Source organism: Mus musculus, chromosome 3, assembly GCF_000001635.26.
Source record: "Mus musculus strain C57BL/6J chromosome 3, GRCm38.p6 C57BL/6J".
NCBI classification, from domain to species: Eukaryota; Metazoa; Chordata; class Mammalia; order Rodentia; family Muridae; genus Mus; species Mus musculus.
In genome coordinates, this window is record NC_000069.6 from 122,058,764 (window position 1) to 122,084,492 (window position 25,729).

The 25,729-nt window shown below is 46.0% G+C and overlaps 1 protein-coding gene across 7 annotated transcripts in view; it reads left to right on the top strand.

Moving 5' to 3' along the window:
* Positions 1-25,729, top strand: part of Abca4 (ATP-binding cassette, sub-family A (ABC1), member 4) — a 136,180-nt gene that overhangs the window by 14,873 nt on the left and 95,578 nt on the right. For 6 of the 7 annotated variants that reach the window (XR_375477.3, XR_003954273.1, XR_375478.3 and 3 more), the window contains exons 5-8: positions 3,809-3,936; positions 10,202-10,399; positions 22,145-22,234; positions 25,089-25,329. Coding sequence is in view for 4 of the 7 variants with exons in the window: in XM_017319439.1 (XP_017174928.1) it covers positions 3,809-3,936; positions 10,202-10,399; positions 22,145-22,234; positions 25,089-25,329 (657 nt within the window). In the remaining 3 variants the exon portion in view is untranslated. Of the gene's footprint in view, positions 1-3,808; positions 3,937-10,201; positions 10,400-15,343; positions 15,827-22,144; positions 22,235-25,088; positions 25,330-25,729 lie in introns of those variants that run through there. The other variant, XM_006500911.3, reaches the window with a different exon arrangement.

The window sequence follows — 25,729 nt, forward strand, 5'->3', positions numbered from 1 at the left end:
CCAGGGAGGAGAACAAGTAGAACCACATTTTAAATGAAAATGTAATTTTCTTTCCCCAGCAACCCTCTCTCCACCCCCTCCCTGCTTCACACTTCTCCCTCAGGAATCTAATGAAGGGCTTGTCTGGTATCACCCTGTCACTCAGACCCTGGGCCCCACACTCTGCTGGCAGGGTAGCCCCAACACCCTCCTCAGGTGTGTGCTTCTCTGAGTCCCTGCCCTTCTCCTCCCACCCCGCCCCTGACCCAGCCAGGCCACAGTTGTATGATACTCAGGCAAAATGACTCTCTGTCTTGCCCCTTCTCCCAAGGCATTTGTATGCAGCGGCAGCTGAGTGTGTTAAAGAATAACTAAAAAATAAACAGCCGAATGGGGTTTCACTCTCAGGATAAGAGCACAGGTATTTATTGAGTGCCTGGAGTCATTCAGCAGACATTTATTGAGGCCTTGATACTATGTCAGGCCTTAAAGCTGGGTGAAAGAGATAAAAAATAAGAGAGAAAGAGAGAGAGAGGAGAGAGAGAATAAATATGACCTTGAGGTCTTACTCCTGTATATTCAATATGGCTTGGTAAAACAAGGGATGTTAAAAACAAACAAAAAAAAACCACCCATGCACGCCTGTATGCACATGTTTGTGTGTGCACATGCATGCACTCTACGGTGTGTAGAATACTACAGCGAGGGTCTGTAAGTCTGTATCTAAAGGAATAACTATAAGAGAACAGTTGAGATGACACCCCAGCGGTAGGAGAACAGGGCGCTGCTTGGAAAAAAGACAGGATCTGTGTTACCCAAAGGAAAGGAACACAAAGATTGAACACAGTACCTTCTCCTAGGTTCTGCTATTCCAGGGGGACCCCTACCTTCAGGTTCTTCTTACAAAGTCTTTGGAAGTTTCCTGTGCAAAGGAGAGTGATAGTGGGCTACTCCCTGGCCCAGCTCTCAAAGACATCCAACCTGACAAGAGGCTGCTGTATGGAACCATCAGGGACAGTTGCTCCCACCCTGGACAGTGGCAGATGGATAGGCTTGACCCCTGCGCTGCAAGAGGAAATTATCCTTCGCAGTGTGGATCTAGTCATGCTGCCCTACAGGAACATCACAACCCTGAAACAGCGATGGAGGTTGTCAGGCACTTGCCTGGAGAGGGAAAGGTTTGGGTGGGAGGTGTAGCTCGCTATGAAGCTGGAGTCAGAAGGAGAAAGGGTGTTGGAAGAGCATGGCCCTTGGAGAAATACTCACAGCTTAGCAGGGTGGCAAACACATGGAAGACTTGGACCATAATGACCTTACATATCTCTGGTCAATATCTCATAAACTGTAGCGGTAGCCAGTTTGATTCTGATACCTGCCCAGGAAGCAACAGAAGAAGTGGGTGCTGGCATGAGTCCTCCAGGAGGGGTGGGGATGATATTAACACTGTCAGAATAAGCATTTATTGAGTATTAACTAATATCAGGCAGGCCTGGGAATTAAGTGCTTCAGATTCCTTTATCTCTTGTTGCTCCTACAACACCTAGTCTACATGGTGACCATGGTCACATGGAGAGAGGCTGATCACTTGCCCAGGGACACCTTCACAGTAAAGGGTCCTTTATGCTTCCTTGAGAAAGAATTTTTGCTTCTAAAAGGTTCTAAGTGAAGCTGGAGGGAATGTGGCTAAGGCTGACCAGGACAAGCCGTGGGGAACAGGCCTGAAACACCCCCTGATATGAAGTTGTTCTTGTCCTTCATTGCCCTGTTCATGCTAATACCCAAAGCTTTAACCCTGAGTTGAGCTAACAGGAACCACAGAAGGGTTCTCATCCATCAAAACTGCAGTGAGAACAGATTGGACATCTCCTATCCAGATACAGGAATTTTTTCCTTTGCTTAAAACAATTCTTTTTTTTTTTTTTTTTTTTTGAGGCAGGCGTTGGTGGCACACACCTTTAATCCCAGAATTCTGGAGGCAGAGGCAGACAGCTCTCTGAATTCCAGCCCAGCCTGGTCTACACAGAGAGTTCCAGGACAGCCATGGTTATATAGAAACTCTGTCACAAACAAACAAAACAACAAAGAAACCCCTTAGGCTGTCAGCTTGATGGCAGGCACTTTTACCCATTGAGCCATCTTGCCAACCAAGGTGTTGAGCACTTCTGCACGCAGCTACTGATCACCTGTTCTTCCTCTTGCTGTCGGTTTGTGCTAGCTGCCCACTTACTGATTGGATTATGTGGGGTCGATGTTTAGTTATTTGAATTCTTTAAATCGTCCAGATATTAATATTCTACTAGACATATAGCAGGCAGAGATTTCTTCCCATCTATAGGCTGCCCTCTGCCCCGCTGCAGTTAACCATTTCCTTCGTTGTGTAGAAGATTTGTAATTTCATGAAATTCCATTTATCAATTTTCGGAATTGACTTTTGGAAAGTCCTTGCTTGTGCCTATGAATTGGAACAAATAATTTCAGAGATTCAGGTCTTTGCTAAGGCCTTTGTCTCATTTAAAATCGACTTTTGTACAGAGTAAGAGATAGGGATCCAGTTCATTATTCTGTCCAGTTTTTCTAGTACTATTTGCTGAAGAAACTGTTTTTTCCTCCAGTGTATGCATTTGCCATTTTTGCCCAAGAAGGAGGTGGCTGTACCGTGTGGGTGTGGTTCCGGATTCTCATCCCATTGGCTACCGTCTGGCTTGTGCTGGTGCTATTCTGGCTTTGTTGCTATGGCTCAATTGTATTCTCTGAATTCTTCATCCACAGCATCACCTTGGCTATTTGAGGTCCTTTTGCTTACATATGAAAGCAAAGGGGTTATTGGGTATTTTTTCTAATTATGTGAAGAATGTAGCTGGAATTTCTATGGGAGTGACATTGAACTTATAGACTTCTCTGGGTGCTACAGCCATGTTCACCACATGAATTCTGCAACTCAGGATCATAGGAGATCTTCCCATCTTCTAGCATCTTCTTCAGTTTTCTGACCTCTGTCCCAATATGTTATCTGGATATGGAAAAGGCACTGATTTTTATTAACTTTTTTAAAAAAGATTTATTTGTTTATTTATTTATTTATTATATGTAAGTACACTGTAGCTGTCTTCAGACACGCCAGAAGAGGGCGTCAGAGCTCATTTTGGATGGTTGTGAGCCACCATGTGGTTGCTGGGATTTGAACTCAGGACCTTCTGGAGAGCAGTCAGTGCTCTTAACCGCTGAGCCATCTCTCCAGCCTGATTTTTAGTAACTTTTAACTGATGTTTTTGTCCTCCTATTTCATAGGAAGTTTTCAAAACTGAATTTTCTGGTAGGGTATATAGGTAGAGTGGGGCTTCCCAGCCTTAGCACCCCTGACATTTGTGGGGGAGAGAAACTCTTTGGGGAGTCACCTGACCACTGCATTGTTCTGCCCACTATGAATGTTTAGCAATGCTACTGGTCTCTCTCCACTGCCCAAAGATGTCTCTAAATATTGCCAAATATTCCTCAAGAGACAAAATTCCCCTGCCGTTGTAGTTCCTTACCCTTCACTCTCTTGAAAGCCATTGTCTCAGTCCAGGCCTGAACATCAGGCAGCACCCAACCTACTTAGGTTAACTTTTCCTACCTTCTGTGCCTTCGCACTGTATGGTGCCAGGGCTCTTCAGTGAGACAGTCCAGGTGGCAGATACTAGCAATGGCCTCAACCTCCCAGAGTTCCCAAGGAAACCAAGAACACAGCCTTCTTCTAAGAGCCAAGCAGAAACGATTCTAGTCAGTTCTAGCTGCTGTTCTTTTTTTGACCCATCTCCCTTCAACAGTCTGTTCTTTCATTCACATGCAGGAAGAGGATTACAAATCCGAGACATCCTAAAAGATGAAGAGGCGCTGACCCTATTTCTCATGAGAAACATTGGCCTGTCTGACTCGGTTGCCCATCTTCTGGTCAACTCCCAAGTTCGTGTGGAGCAGGTAGGTAAGGCCCTTTGAAGAGGGAGAAACACCGAGCCTGAGAAAGATAAAGAGTATTTGGTTTCTGTTCTCTTTTGCTTCCATGTTCAGAATTTATGACTCATGCGCCATATTCAGGGGCACACCTGAGGGTTTTTGAGTCAACAAGCATCCCCTCACAGGACTCGGAAGCAGCACTGGTACCCGTAAGACTCCCCTGTCTTTTGAAACGTGAAGGAAGCAGAGCAATCACGAGGCTTAGCCTACCCTGGAGAGTATGGGACTTTCACCATTTACTTACTACTAATCAAATCGTGAAGGCCAGCTATAAGTACTGGAGCAGTGTGGGCCAGACAGGCAAAGCCTATGACTCAGGACACTGACATCCACAGGAGGGTCAACATAAATAGAGGCTCTCTTGTGTCTCCTGGCTGTTAGGAGTCACTATGTTAGGGCAAGAGTTCCTTACTAAGGAGAAAGTCAGCCTGCAAGCACTTAAGGGAGGAGCTCCAGCCAAGAACTTCTCTCTCTCTCTCTCTCTCTCTCTCTCTCTCTCTCTCTCTCTCTCTCTCTCTCTGTGTGTGTGTGTGTGTGTGTGTGTGTGTGTATGTGTGTAGCCTCCAGTATTTGAATGCTTAGTCACCAGCTTGTGAAAGTATTTAAAAGGATTAGAAGGTTTAGGTATGGCCTTGTGGGAGGAAATGTGTCACTGTGGGTGGGCTCTGAGGTTTCAAAAGCACTCACCAAGGCCCAGTCTCTCTCTTCCTGCCTGCAAATCAGAATGTAGTTTTCGGCTACTGCTCCAGTCCGATGAGTGAGTATCCATCCCATCTTTCCCACCATAATAATAAACGACTAACCTCTGAAACTTTAAATAATGATGCCTCAATTAAATTCTTTCTTTTATAGCAGTTGCCTTGGCCCTGAGTCTCTTCAGCATACAGAGTGGCTATATAGAACAAGGCTAAGATGGGACCCAAGTGTGGTTTCCAGCACCCCTGTCAGTTGGCTTACAACCTCCTGTAAGTCCAGCTTCTGGGGGCTCCCACATTCCTGGCCTCTTTGTGTACCTGCATTCATGTGAGCACGTCTCTACACAGAGAGATACACACAGAGACATATAATTAAAATAACTCTTAAAAAAAGAGAACATGGTGGATAGAGGGTGACTCTAACATTTATCACATCTGACAAGGGCAGAAGGACCACCTCTGTATTCCTGGGCCACTTGTTTTCTAGCTCATGCTAGACATTTCTGACCCCTCCATAAATTTATTTCATTCATTTTAATAATTTCCTGCTATTGTTATTATTGTATATTATAATCATTATTATTACATTAATAATTACACAAATACATGACTTTAACATTGATTTGCTGCTTTGTCCCTTACAGTAATCCTGAAATGGGACAAAAACATGGGGGAAACTGAGGCATCTAGTGGTAAAGTTATTCTGCACACAGTTCAACAACTAAAAGTGCCAGAGCCCAAGTGCTTCCCATGCCTGGTCCCACAACTCCAACATAATAAACTGAGCTGGCTCTCACAGCCCAGTGTCCATTAGGGTCAGTGGCATAGGAGTACCTGTTAGAAATGCAAGTTCCCCAGCCCTATCAACTCAGTTGAGTCCAAACTTTTGGGTATAGGGCTATTTGTGTTAGCAAGCTCTCTGGGAGACGAACAAGCGAATGCCGGAGGACCATTGCTCTTGTGGACAGGACAGCCGCCTGACTCCAGGGGAGACCAGAACATAAGTCGGGAGTTTCAGAGCATGAATCAGACTTGAAATGAAGGTCTACACAAGATGCTGCTATCTGAGTCCGGATGAGGGAGGAGACCCATCCCGCCTGGTGGGAACAGCTGATGAAGGGGTTTTTAGCTGGTTCCTCACACCTCGATGAAGGATCCCATGCCTGCTTTCTGATCATCCAGACTCTATGGTTATCCCTAGAAATAGACAGGCAAAGTAGAGTCAGTTCCTGATGAGGCCGAGCAGCTGGGCTGGCTGCCTGGCACGGCCTGCCTTCTGTCTTCATCACAGGGAGTTGTCATCAGCACTGACGGGCCAGTTTTCCCGTTTGCTTTTTCTTCAGCTCGTAAAACTTCAGTCCTGGCAATGCCTGTGACAGTTTCCAGTTGGTAATAAAAGGGAGGCCGAGATAAGGGTTGGAATTTAGGGGAAATTTCCTTCAAGAGTGTTCAGCCATGGCCTTTAGAGTTCAAGTGACTGCTGCCCTCTTGGCTCCAGGACTGAGGCTCTTTATGGCAAGGACAGGGGCCAGGTCACCAGGTTGTGCTACCAGCTCCTGATCAGTGTAGCCAATGCAATCAGATCAGCAAGTTCTACCACTTCCCTGTCATGCCTGAGAGGCCACTCACTGCCCCCACCTGGCTCCCTTTGTATCTCCCAGGCCACCTTGCTTCTCAGCTGGTCACCCACCCTTCCACTCTCATCTTGACTTCCACTCCATCTGAGCTCTGTGACCTTTACCCAACATGGCCACTAGAACTTGCAGGCACAATGTCGACATGCCTTTTCAGCGGCCCCGGTGGAAGCTGTGATTCATCATCTTTACTAAGCAGGGACTCTTTGTTCATTGCCATCAGTAGTTTCCCTCCGGGTCCTTTCTTCCTGGCACAGCTCGGGGGTGGAGGGTGGGACATCCCAATACTGCTTTCTTCTAAGAAATCATTGAATGAGAAGAGTCCAAAGTGTCCAGTTCTGTCTCGGTCCCATCTGTCCAGCCTTGAAGACTTCTACGGAAGCTTCAGGCCCCTGTCCAACTGATGCATCATCTTCAAAGATGCTCATAAGCCTCCTTTCCTTGGCCAATCCTCACTCCTCCTTACTCTCTAGTTAGCAAGCACTGGTGAGTCTCTAGGAGTCAGATCTCCCAAGAATGCACCACTCTATGCCTGTTCCCTCACTACGAAAATGCCTACCGTACATGGTGGTTATAAGGAGAGATTGAAAAAAAAATTAGAATATGTGAACCACTTAGAATGTTGCTAGACATACTTAATAAGCACCAAATATTTTGTCACCATTATTTTTGAGACAGGCTGTCATGTAGCCCAGGCTGGCTTCAAATTCACTGTTAGCTGAGGATGGCCTTGAACCTCTGACCTTCCTGCCTCTACCACCTGAGTGCTGGGATTATAGGCCAGCCCTGTAACTGCCATGGCTGGTAAATTCTAGGAACTTTGACTAGCTATTCTCTTGCTGTCTCTTCCCTCCCCTTCTCTCTCCCGCCAACTCTTCCTCTCGACCTCTCTTCTATGGTAGGTGTGACACCCAGAGTGTCACACATAGTAGGTAGGTATTCTGCCAGCGCGCTTATCTCAGCCATGACCGAACTTACTGATTCTTCCCCTTTCAGGGTCTAGTATTGATCTATTTGATCTTACACTCATACTGTCTAACTGTCCGTATATGCACCTAGTTAGAGAGCTCTTCAGAGAACAGGGAGCCTATGTTATCCACCTCTAGATCCTCAGACACTATTCTGATCCCTGAACAATAGTTCAGTGAATAACACTGAAAGAGTAATCGATTGGATAAGTGGAGATTTGTCAATCGGGTTTTTGTTCGTTTGTTTGTTTGTTTGTCAGTTTGGCACAAGCTAGAGTTCTGTGAGAAAAGGGAAACTCAATTAAGAAAACGCCTCCATAAGATCAGATTGTAGCTGAGCCTGTAGAGCATTTTCTTAATTAGTGACTGATGAAGAGGACTCTCAGCACATGGTGGGTGGAGCCATCCTGGGTTCTAAAAGAGAGCCGGCTGAGCAAGCCATGATGAACAAGCCAGTCAGCAGCACTCCTCCATGGCCTCTGCATCCGCTCCTGCCTGCAGGTCCCTGCCCTGTTTGCGTCCCTGTCCCGACTTCCCTCAGTGATACACAGTGAAGATGAAGCATACTCCTGATAAACCCTTTCTTCCTCAAGTGGCTTTGGTCATGGTGTTTCATCACAGCAACAGTAACCTTAGTGAAGACAGTCTCCATCATATTGGCATGTAAGCAAGCCTGTGGGGCATCTTCTTAATTGCTGATTGATGTGGAAGGGCCCAGCCCACTGTAGGCAATAGCATCCTTGAGATTGCCAGGTGGGCCTGGGGTATAAAAGAAAGTTGTGGAGCAAGCTATGGAGAGCAAGCTCGTAAGCAGCACTCTTCCATGGCGCCTGTTCCAGTTCCTACCTCCAACTTCCTGCCTTGAGCTCCTGTCCTGACTTCCCCTCATGATGGACTGTGAACTATGAGATGGAATAAACCTTTTCCTCCTCAAGTTGCTTTTGGTCATGGAGTTTCATCCCAGCAGTGGAGAGAAAGCTAGGACATTAGCTAATAATCCCTATGTATGGGTGCTGTGGCCTGGTTCCCTTTCATCAGCTCCTTCCTCTGCAGTATGAGAGGACCAGACAAAGTGAGCTTATGAAAACGGTTTCACCTTCTGGCTAAAAAGAAGATGGGGTTTTGCTCAGAGATACAAAATGAGGAGGGGGCAAAGGCGGAATGATCTGTGGGAACACCCCCACTACAGACCCCCAGACTAATCATCAACAGCTGATCTGCCATCAGCCTGTGCCTCATGGAGGGACCAGTGTGTTCTCCATGTTTCTGTGAGGGTGACAGAGCCTGGGCCTGCTCTGTTTTCCAGTGTGGAGGTCTGTGTGATTAGGAGTTAAACGGTGTCTTCGGGGCCTAGTCTTATGAATTTGTTCCATGGTACAGAATCTGGAACGATGGGTGCAGGCAACACTCCAGGTGACTAAGAAGCCTTGATCAGGGTTGGGACGTCTTCCTTTCCATCTTAGTTGTGTGTGTGGGGGGGTGGGGGGGGGGCGCCATAGTCGTGGTGCTCCAAGTCACTGGCTGTGAGCTTCTAAAGGGGGTGTGGGATGTGTGCTATCTAGGCCAAGCATTGTGGATAAAATACAAGTTATATATTTGATGCTAAATTTCAGAGAATCACAAAAAAAATTAGGCATAATTATGCTCCCTTTGGAATTTATTTGAGACATACTAAAAGTTATTTGTTGTGTAGCTGAAATTCACATTTAACTGTGTCAGGTATGGTGGCTTGCTCCTGTAACGTCAGGAGACTGAGACAGGAAAATGACCTAAGCTACGGAATAAATTCCAGGTCAGCCTGGGCTAGCGTGAGACCCTGCCTCAAATAATCAAGCAAAAATAACAATAACAAAATAAAAGCCAAATTGATCTGGCCATCTTATATGTTTATGTAGTAATTCTAGTGAGAAGAAGTTGGTCAATGTCACTGTAGATGTTTTCCCTACTCCTCCACTTCAGCCACTGGGAGAAGGCTTTGATGGCACATTAGCATCCTCTTCCAAGGAGAGCTCAAAATCGCCACAGAGTTTTCTGATAAAGTAAGGTTTGAGGTAGGGTTTGCATTTTTATTATTGCTGTAACAGACGACACACTCCAGGCGACCAAGAACCTGGAGGTTTAAGGCAACACAGGTTTATTCTCTTATGACTCTCCAGATCAGAAGTCTGAAAGTCATGGGCTGGAGAGATGGCTCAGAGGTTAAGAGCACTGACTGCTCTTCCAGAGGGCCTGAGTTCAGTTCCCAGCAACCACATGGTGGCTCACAACCATCTGTAATGGGGTCTGATGCACTCTTCTGGTGTATGTCTGAAGATAGGTATAGTGTACTCATATAAATAAAAATAAATGAATCTTTAAAAAAAAAGTCTGAAAGTCAAGGTGCCATTAAGTCACATTCTTCACTGGGATGTCTAAAGGAAAACCTATTTTCTCATCTTAGCCACCTCTAGCAGACTGTACACACTCCTTGGATGGAGGTTCCCTCCATGTGCAAGACAAGCAATGGCCTGCCAAGCCTTTCTTTCTCACAGCACAGTACCCGCACAGCTTTTCTTCTGCCTCCTCCCAACGTCACGTACCCTTATATGACATTAAACCCACCCAGATGACCTAAGTTAATCTGTTGTTTTGAAGTTTTGTTTGTTTTTATTTTTTTTCTGTGTGTAGCACTGGTTGTCCTGGAACTTCCTTTGTAGACCAGGGTGGCCTCTAATTCACAGGTCTGCCTGCCTCTGGGATCAAAGGCATGCACTACTATCACCACCCAGCTAATCTGTGTGTGTTAAACCAACTAGTTAGCAGACATGCTCGTCTGCTCTGTCCATCCCCTTTGCTGTGGGATGTGGTCTGTTCGGCAGGATGTGGTAATGTTCAGGAGAGTGGTAATGTCTTCCAACATGGAGTTCTCCAGCATCTTTTCTCCTCCCTGCAGTTTGCTTATGGAGTCCCAGACTTGGAACTGACAGACATTGCCTGCAGCGAGGCCCTCCTGCAGCGCTTCATCATCTTCAGCCAGCGTCGGGGGGCACAGACGGTACGCGATGCCCTGTGTCCCCTCTCCCAGGTCACCCTACAGTGGATAGAAGACACTCTGTATGCCGATGTGGACTTCTTCAAACTCTTCCATGTGGTAAGGAAAGGGTTCCTTGCATCTTGCTTGGGAGGCGACTCCTGGGAACAGGCAGGCCATTGAAGAATTGACATTAAGGCAGGTGTGTGCTTGATGCTCATGGCAAGCCTTGAGGATACTCCAGAACCCCAGTTCTTCTAGAAAGAGCAGCAAGGGAAAGGAGTTAGTTTACCCCTGAGCATGTGATAGGGTAGGTGTACATCCACACCAAACGTGAAAAGAATGCTCTCCATCCTCTGCAGACTAGTGAGTTCCCCGCTCGTGGTTACAGGCAAGGCATTGACTCTGTCCTGGTCCCAGTGTTCATCTAGACAACAAGTATGATACTTCCTGGGTGCCCAACTTTTTGACGCTGTAACATGACATCGTCATCTACAGGTGTATTGGGATTCCTACATAGCTATCTTGGAATCTGCAGCCTGTGGGCCATAGGTTGGACATACCTGTGTATAAAATAGTAGGAAAAGGTAGAGAGAGAGGAAAAAAAACTGTACAAAGCTTTCATACATTTTAACAAATGAGGGAGGGATTCAAATTCTTTCTTATGGAACTGCACTTGACCCCCAAAGGTGCTATTTCTAGATAGAAAAACAAAATAGAAAAGTTCATAATCTCAACATTTGGGAATGCTAAGCCAGCCTTCTGCTCTAGAGCCATCCAGACTCCCAAAATCCATAAATGTCTCCTTTTGCTAGAAGAGTATGGTGGAGCACAGAGGTGTCAAACTTTAAGATGTATGGAATCGTCAGAGGTTGCTGAAACATGCAAGTTCAAGTCCCCAGCCCTGCTGGTGGGGAGCTGCCTCAATCCTTAGGAGATTCTTATGGGGGTCCCTAGAAGCCACACTTTGCAGTATTCATTAGACTCTTTTAGAAAAGATAGACTGTTTCTAGCACCCCCATTGTACGTGTCCTTTTGCCTATATTTTAATTTCTGAACCTGTGCCATGAGGAATGTCACTAAGAAAATCACTAAGATATTAAGCTATTCTAAAGTTATTTGTTGGTTATGGTATTTACATTTTTTGCTGTTTTCATGGCTGTTTTCTCAAATCTCAGAAAATGTACACTCTCCTCTCTCTCTCACTCTCATTCTCTCCCCCTTCCTCTAGCCCTCTCTCTTGCTCTTTAATGCTTCTCTCTCTCTCTCTCTCTCTCTCTCTCTCTCTCTCTCTCTCTCTCTCTCCCTCTCTTTCTCTTTGTGTGTATGTATGTGTAGCCCTGGTTGTCTTGGAACTCCCTCCATAGACCCTTTCTCTAGCCTTCTCTCTTGCTCTCTCTCTCTCTCTCTCTCTCTCTCTCTCTCTCTCTCTCTCTCTCTCAGCTTCTTTAAGCTGGAAACAGGGTTGTTGCTGAGTTGGTAGGAGTGTTTGCCTTCCATGCACAAAGCCAGGATTATCTCCACAGCACATATAACCATCTGTAATCCCAGCATTTAGGAGGTGGAGGCAGGAATGCCAGACTTTAATGATCATCTCCAGCTAACCTAGGACACAGGAGGCCTTGTCTTTTGGGATATAATACATAGAAAAAGAAAGGAGAAGGAAAGAAGCCAGATGAATTCTTTAAAATGAATCAAAATAAAATAGGCCTCTCAGGTTCTGGCAGAGTTTATTTTGAATTTCCTTTGGGAGTTACTCTGCATTTTCCCCAGCTCATTGGGCGGGTCTCCAAAGTAGGTAAAAGGGATCAGGACCCGAGGAGGCCACCACAAAAAGCCTAGGGCCTCAGAGATGGTCTTGATGCTTTCCGTACTGCAGAGAGAACTAACAGCCTGTGACCAGAACATCTCTCTCCTCCAGCAGACTCCAAGAGCAACCCTTGCCTCCTCTGGGGTACCATCTTCAGTTCACGTAGTCCTGGATAGAGACAGATTAGATTGTATCTGGACAAAATTATCCATTAGTGACTAGACCTTGTGTTAGTCAGTCCTGCATTACCATAACACGTGCCCCAATCCGTCGGAGACAGGGCTTCCTTTGGTTCACAGTTTTAGAGATTCCAGTCTGTGATGGATGGGACTCATCATTTTGGGTCCAGTAATGAGGCAGCACATCGTGGCTGAATACACAATGGAACGACCCACTCATTTCTCGGCCAAGAAGCAAAAGAGAACAAGCAGAGGACTTGGAGTTCCCAACATGCCCCTCAATGGCAGACCTTCTGATGGCCCAAAGATCTCCTACTAGGCCCTGTCCCTTACATATCCACCATTTCTACTAGTGTCAAGATGGGCCTTTGTGTGACACTCAAGATACAAACCTAAGCCCCTGCTGGGGCCACTGAGTTGGGTGTTTACTTATTAAACAAGACCAGAAAACCTTCCTAGCTTGGGTTTTGTTGCTGAAGAGACACTATGACCAAGGCAACTCTTTTAAAGGACACCATTTAACTGGGACCCACTTACAGTGTCAGTGTCCTCATTAGCATCATGATGGTACACTTCCATGGCAGTGTCCAGGCAGACCTGGAGCTGAAGAAGGAGCTGAGAGTTGATCCGAAGGCAGCAAAGATGAGACTGGATTCCACACTGGGCACAGCTTGAGCACAGGAGTCCTCAAAGCTAGCTCCCACAGTGACACACTTCCTCCAACAAGGCCACACCTCCTAATAGCGCCATTCCCTATGGCAAAACATTCAAACACACGGGGGCCATTCCTAGTCAATACCTTTCTTCTGCCTTTCATTGGGTTTAGAAATCAGTTTTACTAGTCTCTCTCACTTAGACGTGCCTGCGCTGTTCAGCTGCAGCAGGTACTGGCTGAGACTGAGCAAAGGCCATGGCGCCAACAGTGAGTCTCCTAGTCTCACTCAGCTCACAAACAATCCAACCCAGCCATTCAAAGCTTCCCAGCGGATAGAGCTCAGCACACACTTGTCCCTGAGAGCAACAGCCGTCAGCTTAGCAGAACACAGGATCAGCGGGAAAGCTTCAACAGCTACAGTATGTGGAGATGGGGATACCGTTCAGTTGGAGAGTGCTTGCCTAAAACGCCTACTAGGCCCTGGGTTTGATCTCCAGCACTCAGCACTGTAAACAAACAAACAAACAAACAAACAAAAAACAAAAAAATAACCATGATAGTGTACACCTGTAATTCCAGTGTGTGTGTGTGTGTGGGGGGGGGGGGAGTTAGAGGCACAAGGATAGGAATTTAAGGTCACCCTTGGCTACAGGAGGCATTTAAGGCCAGGCTACACTAAATGAGACCCTATCTCAAAAAGAAAAACAAAACAAAGCAAACAAACAAAAAAACAAGGCACACTTTGAGCCCCAGAGTCCAGAGATCCTGAGTCAGTTAGTACAGTACAGGTTACTTGGGTATTTTCAAGATCTTTGCAGATAATTCCAAATTCCAGCAAGGTCAAAAATTATCAACCTGAACAAAGGTGTTTGACTTTACAAGCTCAGTTTCTATAGATGTAACAGTACTGTGTGTAACCCAAACACCTCTGGGCTTCAAGAACGCAGTGCAGTGCGGAGCTTCTGAAGTGCTCAGCCCACTCTTTCTCTTAAAGAGAGTTAGGGAGGCAAAGGTGGATGGGGCAGAGGAAACCCCCCAGTGGGAGGCAGCAGGTGACCTGCACCATCCTCCTTGCCCGCTGCCCTCTTCAGTCCTGCTTCTGCTTCAATGAGGAAAAAGCTGGTAAAGTAGAACTCGTGAGCTCCTAGCAAACTGTAAACACCCTGTCTAGTAGTCTGGTGCCCTTGAAATGTGCCTTCCCCAGTCCAAACGAACAGGGCAGCTAAACATTAAAAGCAAATAAATAACTAATAAAGAACTTAGAAGAAATAGCAAGCATTAAATGAGATTTTGCTCTCATTGTTTCCTGTTCCCATCCTGGGAGTGGTTTTAGGAAAATGATCCCCAGGCAGGCACAGGGTGGCCAGGGCAGACCCCATGGCCCCCTGGAGGAACATGGCTAGCCTCTGTGGCCTGGCTGTTATTGCAGCTGGTTGGCGCACAGCCACTGTCATTCCGGCCACGGGGGTGGGGATGGGGGGGACGCTCGGCCGGCCCTTCTCCTGGGTTGTTTCTTGTGTACACGTAGCCCTTATATAAATAAGGTTTTATTAAATGCCAAGTCAGTTCTCATTAACAAAGAAAGAGGAAAAAAATCTCAGTAAACCACTGTGACCGGCACCTGCCCTGCTGGGTACAGAGTAAGGGTGGGGGTAGGGTGGGAGCAACCTCCAGACCTGGGAATCTGTGGCTCTGAGGGAACATAGTGGGAGTTAGCACCAACTGGGGCCAGCTGTGTTTTTCCTCTTTCCTTTAGAGATCAGAACTGAATGTTGTCATCTTCAAATAATCCAAAAGCAGTTCTCTGGGCCTTGCTCTACCCAACCCAGTCACATAGTCTCTCTCTGTGGGTGTCTCTGTGTCTCTCTCTGGGTCTCTCACTGTGTGTCTCTCTGTGTATGTGTCTCTCCGTGTCTTTTTGTGTGTCTCTCTCTGTCTCTCTCCCTCCCCTCTCTCTCTGTGTCTCTATCTCTCTCTGTCTCTGTCTCTCTCTCTCTCTCTCTCTCACACACACACACACACACATTTGCATATTGAGTTGGGGAAGCTCAGAACAAATCAGGTGGCTGGATTCTCTCCATGGCTCAGCCTCTCTTGGATTCACCTCCAATAGCCATGGTGTGAAGACGTTCATCTTCACCTGGGACTTTTTCAGGCTAACAGCAGGCAACTTGAAACCCAGAGGTTCGGAGCTGAGCCCTGGGCATCATTACTGCCTGCATACCTAAAATGTTCGCACCTCATTAAAAAAAAAAAAAACACAAAAAACAAAACAAAAATCAAAACAACCGTGTATCCCTTTAGTACTTTAGTCTGTCTGGTGAGGGGTTGGAGGTTTCCCATCTGATTCGCCCAGGTTGCGCAGGCCCCTCTGTCCCTCCTCCATCCCATTTTCTCCTCCACCCCAGCCCTCTGTCCTTCCTGTTTTCTCTCCCACTCTGGTGCACAGCTTTGACATCTTGCTGAGAAGCAAATCTGTCCCTTGTCTGTGGATGTTTATTTGTGGAAACTCAGCCGAGGAGATGAGGCAGACTCGAAGACCTCCATTCTGCTGGGAAATCTTGAGTTTCCAGTCCTTTTCCCCCTTCTCCGTGGCTGTGGATGGAGGAAAGCTGGCTTTTGGGCTCACAGCTTTCTCCTCTGTAAATGTACCTACTGTAGCACAGTTCGGCTTCTTTTTTTCCCCCTCTCCCTCCATCTCTACGCCACTGTGGCTTTTACTTTGCACTCCTGTCCCTGTGACTCTTGGCTAGCCGAACATTGAGTTCCAGAGAAGAAAAGGCCCAGGCTTGGGGGTCCTGACTACACACTGCTGCCCGTGTCCTGCTTCACTCTTGGCTCTGCTCCCTGAATTCCTGAGCCACCGGGAATAAACAGGGGGCGGACGGACTTCGCATTGCCTGGTGAGAGCTGGCCTTGCTTTCTGCTCCCTGGGGTCACTGGCCTGCAGTTTGTTAAATTTCAACTCTGTGTTCCAATTTTTCGAGTGGCTTTTTGCTATGCACAATTCTCTGGGGGAACCCCACATCTCCCGGGTTTAACAATAATGTCACATTAGTGACTTTACCTCCATGATATATTCCCTCCCTCCTTCCCTTCCCCCTCCTTCCTCCCTCCCTCTCTCTCCCCCTCCCTCTCTCTGGATTGCTGTGTGTACCTAACTTTCTCCTACTTTGGGAAGAAAAGAGAAAGAAATCAAATTCTAGTGCAAGCAGCAGTGTACATGTGTTGAAGAGAGGTGGGGGTGGGGGTGGGGGCAGGGTGTATTGGGGGGTCGGTGTGTGTGTGTGTGTGTGTGTGTGTATGTATGTATGGTGTGTGTGGGTACATGGCAGGCAGAAACAAAACTCAGACAGAAACAGAGTTTTAAAAACCATTAAGCCACACTAGAAGTATTTGGCTTATGGCATTTGTAGTCCCTGCCCCCCTACATCAAATCAGTGGTTATTGGGGTTCGGGTCCCCTTGACAAATAGATTTCAATAAAGAAGGAATTAGAAGAGAGGTCTTTACCGTGCCTGGGGCTAATGATCTTATCATTTGCCTGTCTTGATTTCCAGTAGGCTCCAGATAAATACAGTAAGCTAGGGCTTGTTTTCTTGACAGACCAGATGCGACTTTATAGACTGAGGAAGAAAGCATCCCTGATGGTCAGAGCTAAAGTGACTTGCGACAGAAGCCAGTCCCTGGGACAGCTGCTGGTTCAGATGGTGGGGTCTGGCATCTCTGCCTGTGTTCAGTCAGTATAGATCACGTACTTATGCTATGTGATACCCACATGTTAGATAATAGCTTCCCTCCAGCGTAAATTGGCTTTTGGAAGGATTTGGGTTCCTGATGCTTCAGCTCTCCACAGAACAGTAACTCTTGACTTGTTTTTATGGATTAGGATTGTGTTTGAGAATCTGATACCAGCTCTAAGCCTTTCCCTAGGGAATGTAACTCCCCACAGACTCGATGAGGTGGAGACGCACGGGAACCACGGGAGTCAGGCCCCAGGTTAAAAACTCATGCAATGAAATTTCTTCCCTACCTACCACTAATACACAAGTACCCCAGTGGGTCTCATATATAAAATAAGATATTTCTTTTTTGTTTTCAAGAGTTAAACTCACTCTAAAAGTTTAAAGTGGGAACGAGGATGACAGAGCTCTGTCCCCAACCCCAGAAGCACTTACATGAGTGTGTATGTGCACAGAACCTATTATATACAGGCCAAGACCACCCAGGACAGTGACAGGACCACAGAACCTGAACGTGTCACAGCTCTGACAAGGCAGACACTGAGACTGAAGATGCTCTGACTGAAGATGCTGAGAACGTGTCTGTGTTTGGGCACACAAGGGAATTACAGCTAAGACCCTTAAGCTGTACGAGGTAGAAAGCTCACTCCCATATTGCAAAATTAGGAGAGCAGCAGAATTCAGTCATGAGGGAGACCCCATGTCATTGTAACCCAGTATATACTGAGCTACAGAGCTCAGGGCGACAGGTAGAAAATCATAACACAGATGTGACTGCACATCTGGGGTCCAGCACAGTGTCAGCTAACTCCCAGGACTCTGAGCTGCTACTTCAGCCTAGCCTCAGCACTGGCCAGGTATTTCTTCCTTCTGAGGACAGGCAGGTGCAGAAAGCCATGCTGGTTTCTGGTGTTGTCACTGACCTTGGCTCTTTTCATAAACCTCCTCAGCACTGGCTCTTGAGTGTGAGACCAGTGGTAGAGGCCGAGTCCTGGGCCACCTGCTGACACACACAGGCATCCCCTAGTGACCCAGACACTGCTTTCTGGCTACTGTCTAACAATTTGGGGTTGTTTCTAGGGACCATTCCTTCCACGTTTGTGAAATTGACAGTAAGACCCATGTGACACCTGTCATGGGATTGCAGTGGCATTTGTATTAGAGAAAAGATGGGAAACACACTTTGAAACCAAAGATGTTTTGCTTATTCCAAAGTGAAAGGGTGGGCTGGGGTGGGTAGTTCAGTCAGTGTCTTAGTCAGTAAAGTAGTTGGCCTACACATACAAGGGTTTGTGTTCAATACTTAGAACCTATGTGGAAAAGCCAGATGTGGTAGAGCATGCTTATAGATCCCTGCACTAGGGAGGCAAAGGAAAGTGTATTCCTAGGCCTCACTGGCCAGCCAGCCTAGCATACTTAGTAAGCTCTGTGCCAGTTAGAGACCATGTCTCAAAGTTCAAAATTGAATAAATTCACTCATTCATTCATTAAAGGTTGAATGGTGCCTGAGAAATGGCCCCTGAAGTTGTCCTCTGGCCTGTACATATGTACACACACACATACACATGTCACACATACACACATACACTACAGACACACATACACATACCACAAACATACATATACTATGGACACACATACACATACCACACACACACACAGACATATACACAAATACATACACCACATACACCACACACACACACACCATGCACACAGAGACATGCATACATATACCTTCCACATATATACATCACACACAGAGACACACATATACACACACCACACATACATACATATACTACAGATACACATACACATATATACAACAAACACAACCATATATACGTACACCACACAGCACACACACACACACACACCTACCATATGCACATACACACAGCACACACCACACACATACACACCACACACACAGACACATATGTACACATACATAAATTATATACACCCACATACACAAAAAGAGATACATACACATACCATATACACATCATATACACAAACACACACACAGACACATGCATACCACACACACACACGTATACATCACACACGCATACATATACCACATACAGAGACACACATATACCATATACACATACAAACACACAGCACACACACATACACACAGCACACACACATACACATAGCAAACACACATGCATATAGCACACACACAGACACACAGCACACACACAGACACACATACATATATCACACACAAAGACACACATATACCATATATACGTACAAACACACAGCACACACACACACATACAGAGGAAGAGGGGGTGACAGGTGATGGGGGAGAATACACTATGCTTTGCAGCGGCCCCTCTCTCCTTCCTCAGACCCCAGCATTGGAGGAAGGTCTATCTCACAGAATAACCTTTCCCTGCTGCCCGCTCTGGATTCCAAGCTCAGTTTTGCTTTCATCAGAAACAGACAGCCGGGCGTGGTGGTGCACGCCTTTAATCCCAGCACTTGGGAGGCAGAGGCAGGTGGATTTCTGAGTTCGAGGCCAGCCTGGTCTACAAAGTGAGTTTCAGGACAGCCAGGGCTGAACAGAGAAACCCTGTCTCGAAAAACCAATAAAAAAAAAGAAGAAGAAACAGACACTGGGGCAGAAGTTGTCAGGAGGGAAGGAGGCCTAGTTTCTGTCGCACTAAGGAAAGTCCCGTAACTTGACTGTTCACATAATCCAGAGCCCACCCTCTGCCTTAGACCTTCAGACACTGTTCCTCCCAGTGTAGGCAGACAGCACGTCTGGATGACCTCTCCCAGTGGAAACAGTTGGCATGTCCCTCACCCCTCATGTAACTGAGTCTGAATTCTCCACTCATGACGCATTTCCTAGCACGCAGGGCGCCTCTCCTGGTTGCCCCCTCAGCACCAAAGCAGTTTCCTCTCTTTTTATCCAATGCTTAACAACTGTCAGGCTGCAACAAACATGCTTTAAATCCACAGTCATCCAGTTGCCTAGCAACAACTTCCCTCCCGGATAAACCTGGGCTTCCTGTAGCAGCTCCTGGGAAAGGAACCTAGCACGCAGGGCTGCCTGCCCAGTGTCCACAGCCTCACTGGCTCTTAACTTCTGTTCTAGATGCTTTCGAGACAAGTTACGCATCCCCGAGTCCAGAATCTTCCACTGTCTCCCAGAGGCCATGTTATCCTCACGAAGACACTTTAACCTGATCCTACCTAACTACCCACTCATTGGGTATATGTTCAGCTTAGAAATGAATATTGTTTCCAGATCAGCTCCTTTGAGTTAGAGGGGGAAAAAAAAACTATTAATCATAGGCAAATCCTTTCCTGTGCTGATGAAGTGATAGCCACTGAATCAGTGACTATCATCGAGATGTTTAAGGAGCTGGTACACTTCATTTCACACTGGAAAACAGAAAGCAGATCCAAGGGGAAGGAATAGACTTTGTCTTTCAAGAATCTTAACAGAGGTCTTTAGGAGCCCCAAGTGAGGTCCTTACATCACTTTCTTAAGTAGAGCTTCACTGCCCAGGAACCACTCAGACCAACCACAATTAATAGAGATAGCAACCCTATCTGTAGATCCAGTAGTCCGTAAGAAGTCTAATTAGACCTTGATCTCAAGTTATCAGTGCCAACCCCAATGATGACACAGAGTTATTTGTCATTTGAAATATTAAGAGAACTTGCATATATAGGTGTCTGGGACATATGTAATAGTAGTATTTGCCACTTTGGTCCTTGACCCCTTTTCTGGAAGTGTTTCCATTCAAGTAAAGTTACAGCCTGGTTCTTTTGGCAGGAGCAGGTCTTATGAATTGGAATTGATAACGGGGAGAGAATTCAAGGAAGAGTGAGCCCTGAGGAAGTTATCTTGTAATTTATAGCCACATGGTTAAGAAGCTGGTGGGTGGATTCAGAGGGAGGCTTGCTGGGAGCCAGCTCGTTCTGAGATGTAAATGGCTTCTCCAAAACATGTGTGCCTTAGCATTTATCGTCCCGTGGAAAATAACTAGGAAGGAGAATGCAGGCGGGCCACTAAGCACACACCAGACCATTGCTTCTCAACCTTCCTAATGCTGTGACCCTTTAATATGGTTCCTCACGCTGTGGTGACCCCAACCATAAAATTATTTCATTGCTCCTTCATAACTGTAATCTTTCTACTGTGATGAATCGCAATGTAAATATCTGATATTCAGGGTGTCTGATCTGTGACCCCTGTGAACCTCCCCTTTGGAGGTCAAATGACACGTGCTTAGCAAATGTATGATTGGTGGATTATTATCCAAATGATTAGCAAGATTAAGAAAAGAAAGTGTTGACCAGACACAAAAATGCATCTCACGCCCTGGCCCCAGGCTCCTGCTCCTCCAGATCCTAATCTCGTTTTTACCAGGTTCTCTATCCAGGCTGATCGATGTCTGGCTTCCCATTCCTCTCTCCACCTGGTTGCAGAGTCCCCAACCCATTCTGTGCACAAGATACTGCCCTCAACTCATCCTTACAATCATCTCAGACCCTTGTCAACTCAAGGGTCACCTTCCCAATAGGAGTAGAACAGTCTACTGCCTCCCTGGCAGAGATACTGCTCACAGGACCCAAAATCTCAGGAGATCCTATCTCTTCTCTACAACACGCATTCATGGTTTTTCCCTTCCTCTGGGAGTCTTGTCTGGTGTCACTGAACCAGCAATCAGAATTACTCTGCTGTATTTTCTGTTACCATGAGTCTGTCTGTTATTGACTGGCTCAGCAGGGAAACTTGGAATAGGAGCCTTTGATTTTTCTGGATCAGGTTAAAGAATTTTGTTTCCGAAAGTGACATTATAGAACTACAGTTGTAGAGGAAAGTGTAGCTTGCGAACATGTACAAAATCAGATAGTACTTGTGTGTATGTGTGTGTGTCTCTGTGTGTATATATGTGTGTATATGTGAGTGTGTGTGCATGTGTGTATGTATATGTGTGTCTGTGTGTGTATGTATGTGTTTATATGTGAGTGTGTGTGTCTGTGTGTGTATATATGTGTGTATATGTGTGTGCGTGTGTATGTATATGTGTGCCTGTATGTGTGTGTGTATGTGTATGTAGAACATATTTTTGTGTAGATGTTTGTGTGTGTACACCTGTATGGATATGTCTGTGTGCACATACACGTACAGCTGGAAACGGACATTAGGTGTCTTTCTTAGTTGCTCTTCATCTTGTTTTTTGAGACAGACCTCTCTCTCTCTGGTCTAGAGAACACTGGATTTATCTAGACTGGATGGACAGCAGGTCCTGAGGATCCCCCTGTCACTACCTTCCCAGCACTGGGATTACATGTTTGTGCCATCAAACAGGATTTTATATGGGTGCCAGGGACCAAATCATGTCCCCATGCTTATCGGGCAAGCACTTCACTGACTTAGCCATCTCCCTAGGCCTGTAACTACAGTTAAAAACATGTTTTTTCCTGTTGATTCCAGCTCCCCACACTCCTGGACAGCAGTTCTCAAGGAATCAACTTGAGATTTTGGGGAGGAATATTATCTGATCTGTCACCAAGAATGCAAAAGGTAAGAGGCCCAGTGTCATTAACCACTGTTTTGTTATGTCATCAGACCATTTTTAATATATTCATTATATCAACTAATTCCACTGTACCTCTTGCCTGTTAAGGAGAAATTCATCGGCTCTTCTTATCCAGTAGTCTAACAGCGTTAGCTCATGTCCTACACCATCTGTCCTCCTAGGTAGGAGGGGAAAAGAAAAAAACCCATTCTTGTGATGCTCCATCAAGACATAAGCACCAGTGGAACCCACAACTTGTCTGCAGTAGCTTGACTCTTCATGGACTTGCAAGTGTAGCTAAGGCTTTCTCGGACTGAGTGGTGGAGCAGTGAGCCACGTGCCGCCCACAACAATAGCAAATGCTTACACAGTGCCTCATTATTGTGCTTATGGCTACAGTCTTTAGTACTTTACCCTCATGGATACACTTCCTCCCTCCAGGGTGACTGTTTCGTGTTGTTTTTATGACATACGTATACAACGTAATTCATATCTGATTCCATAAGACTTCTCAAATGTTGAAATTGGTTCCTCCACTTAGGAGTTGATTGTTGTATGAGCCATGAAGAGACTACACAAATACAGTCACAAGCCTTATTGGATACACAGACAAGGAGGAAGAGAAGGCATCTCTTTATGTGTGATGAGTATAAGGCAAGGAGAAGTGAAATGGAAAACCTTTTGTTGTTTTTTCTCCCCCCAGACTTTTCCCCTTTGGTTTTCCCAGCTGCCTTGGCTCAGCCAACTTGGGAAAGAACATGCTTGGAATCTGTGTTTATAAAATTAAACTCAATCATGGCAAAGCAGAAGCTCTGCCTGGCAGGGAGAGGGAGAGTGAATACTGCTGGCCACCTGCTGCCGTGGGAGCCTCTAACATTTTCTTTTCTCCTTCTAGCACTTAAAAAACTCAGCTCTGCCGGGCGTGGTGGCGCACGCCTTTAATCCCAGCACTCGGGAGGCAGAGGCAGGCGGATTTCTAAGTTCGAGGCCAGCCTGGTCTACAAAGTGAGTTCCAGGACAGCTAGGGCTATACAGAGAAACCCTGTCTCGAAAAAACCAAAACCAAACCAAACCAACAAAACAAAACACCCCCCAAAAAACCAACCAAACAAAACCCCAAAAAAACTCAGCTCTGTGTACTAATGGTGAAGTGGGTAGAGCATGTGAATAGCTTCCCAAAGCCCATCAACACTTCATTCTGTGTGTGGGTGCTCCGGAAGATTTCCTTGCCTGTTTAGATAAGACGTCTCAGCGTTTGAGAACCAGGTTAAAGCAGATAGCCCAGTGTGTATTAATTGATATCAGAACATTTGACCCCGCTACAGCCCTTCATTTCTGAGAACTTTGATTAACTAAGCAGCATAATAATGATAATAGCCCCTTCTGGTCATAAGACCCACTGTTGTTGAAGCAACCTGAGAATCTGACTTTCTTACTGAGGCGTAGACTGTGATTATAAAAGTGACTCACTGTGTGGATTCCACACGGCGCTCATCAGTTTCGGAAAGCAAGTGTTGGCATGTGTACAAAGAGAGAGACCACAGGTAAACATCGCTGAGAGAGAAGTGGGAGAATGTTTTCCGTCACGCCTGGTTGGATCCTAATGGTTTTTTTTTTTTTTTTTTTTTTAATTTCCAAGTTCCTTAGAATGTGACTAGTAAGGTGTGGTTAGGGAATAAACACAGCATTGTTTTTATTTGATATTTTCCCTAAAATGAAGCCAAGTGGCCTGATAGGAACCAGGACACTGGTGCCACTTGCCAGTGTCCCCCAGATTTCTCAGCATCACAGATCTACTTTTCAAAGATGAAGCCACGGGTACCATGACACCCACCATGAGGAGAGAGATGAGAAGAATACCAGGTTCCTCTTAGTGGACATAGAATTTGAGATTTTTCATCCAATAAGTGAGACATCTGTTCTTTGCTTGAATCTTAAAACATACACACACACACACACACACACACATACACACACTCTCTTGAGCTCAAATGGGGGTGGGGTGGGAGGGAGAGAGAACAAACCACACGTTTCAGTTGAATGGAAGCACTCACATGGGATAAAATGAAGTTAATAAGATATTTTGAGGAGCCAGAGAGGCAGCTCAGCGATTAAGAGTGCTTGCTGTTCTTGAAGAGAAACAGCGATCTGCTCCAAGCATCCACAAAGCAGCTCCCTGTAAATGTGTAATCCCAGTTCTGGAAGAATCAACAGCCCCTTCTAACATCTGCAGTCATCTGCATGCACATATGCACATACAGACACAGACAGAAGACACACAAGTGCACATAAATAAAAGGAAAGCTTACAAAGGATAATTTTCCAAATATAGAACACCACATTCTAAAGTTTTCAGTCGTAGAAATTTGCCATGGCTTTGCACTTCTGGAACAGGAGAACGATTACCTTATGGTGATAGAGTCTCTGCGTTTTTCCAAGGACACAATCCCAAGGAACCCGAACAAAGGAAAACAGACCGTTGTTAGCGTCTTTTGTGTTCTTGCTTATTTATCTTCAGGTAGATGACAGCAGGTTTTTTTTCTTCTTCTGCAGATGAATTAAGAATTGCTGAGAAAACTTATGTTTCCCTTTGAGTAAGGAAAACGGCCTTCATTCTGTCTGCTTTTAGATTCTTCCGAGCCATGCTGCAATGGCAGCTCGGTTGTTAAGAGCACTGGCTGAGTTTCCAGAGGACCCAGGTTCCATTCCCAGTACCCCCCAGGTCACAGACATCTGTAACTTCAGTTCTAGGGGATCTAACACCCTCATACAGACACATGCGGGCCAAACACCAATGTGCATGAAATAAAATAAATAAAACTTTAAAAATCTAATTCAAAGCCCTTTCCTTATCCTTAGTTTATCCATCGGCCAAGTGTTCAAGACTTGCTATGGGTGAGCAGACCTCTCCTGCAGAACGGTGGTCCTGAGACCTTCACACAGCTGATGAGCATCCTGTCTGACCTCCTGTGTGGGTACCCAGAGGGAGGAGGCTCCCGAGTGTTCTCCTTTAACTGGTATGAAGACAATAACTATAAAGCCTTCCTGGGGATTGATTCCACAAGGAAAGACCCCGCCTATTCTTACGACAAAAGAACAAGTAAGTCCTCTGAGTCCTGTAGGCAAAGTGGCCTCTGGTGTGCATTAAGACGATGGGTCAGGGATGTGGGGAAGCTGGGCTGTTGGTAAAGTTCTCGCTGCACAAGCACAAGGTCCAGAGTTCTAGCCCCAGAATCCACTGAGAAAAACAAAGCCAGATGTGATGCCATTGGTAATCACAGCTGAAGCCAAGACAAGACGGTGGGTTTGCTGGTCAGCTGACTTACCAGGTCCCGAGTTAGTGATAAAATGAGGTACATGGCACACCCCAGGCTGCCCTCTGACCTCTACACACATGTATATACATGCATTTACACTACAATACACTACACACACACACAGATACACACAAAGATGGGTTAGCATGTTGGGTTCTCAACCTCTGGGTTGTGATCCCACCA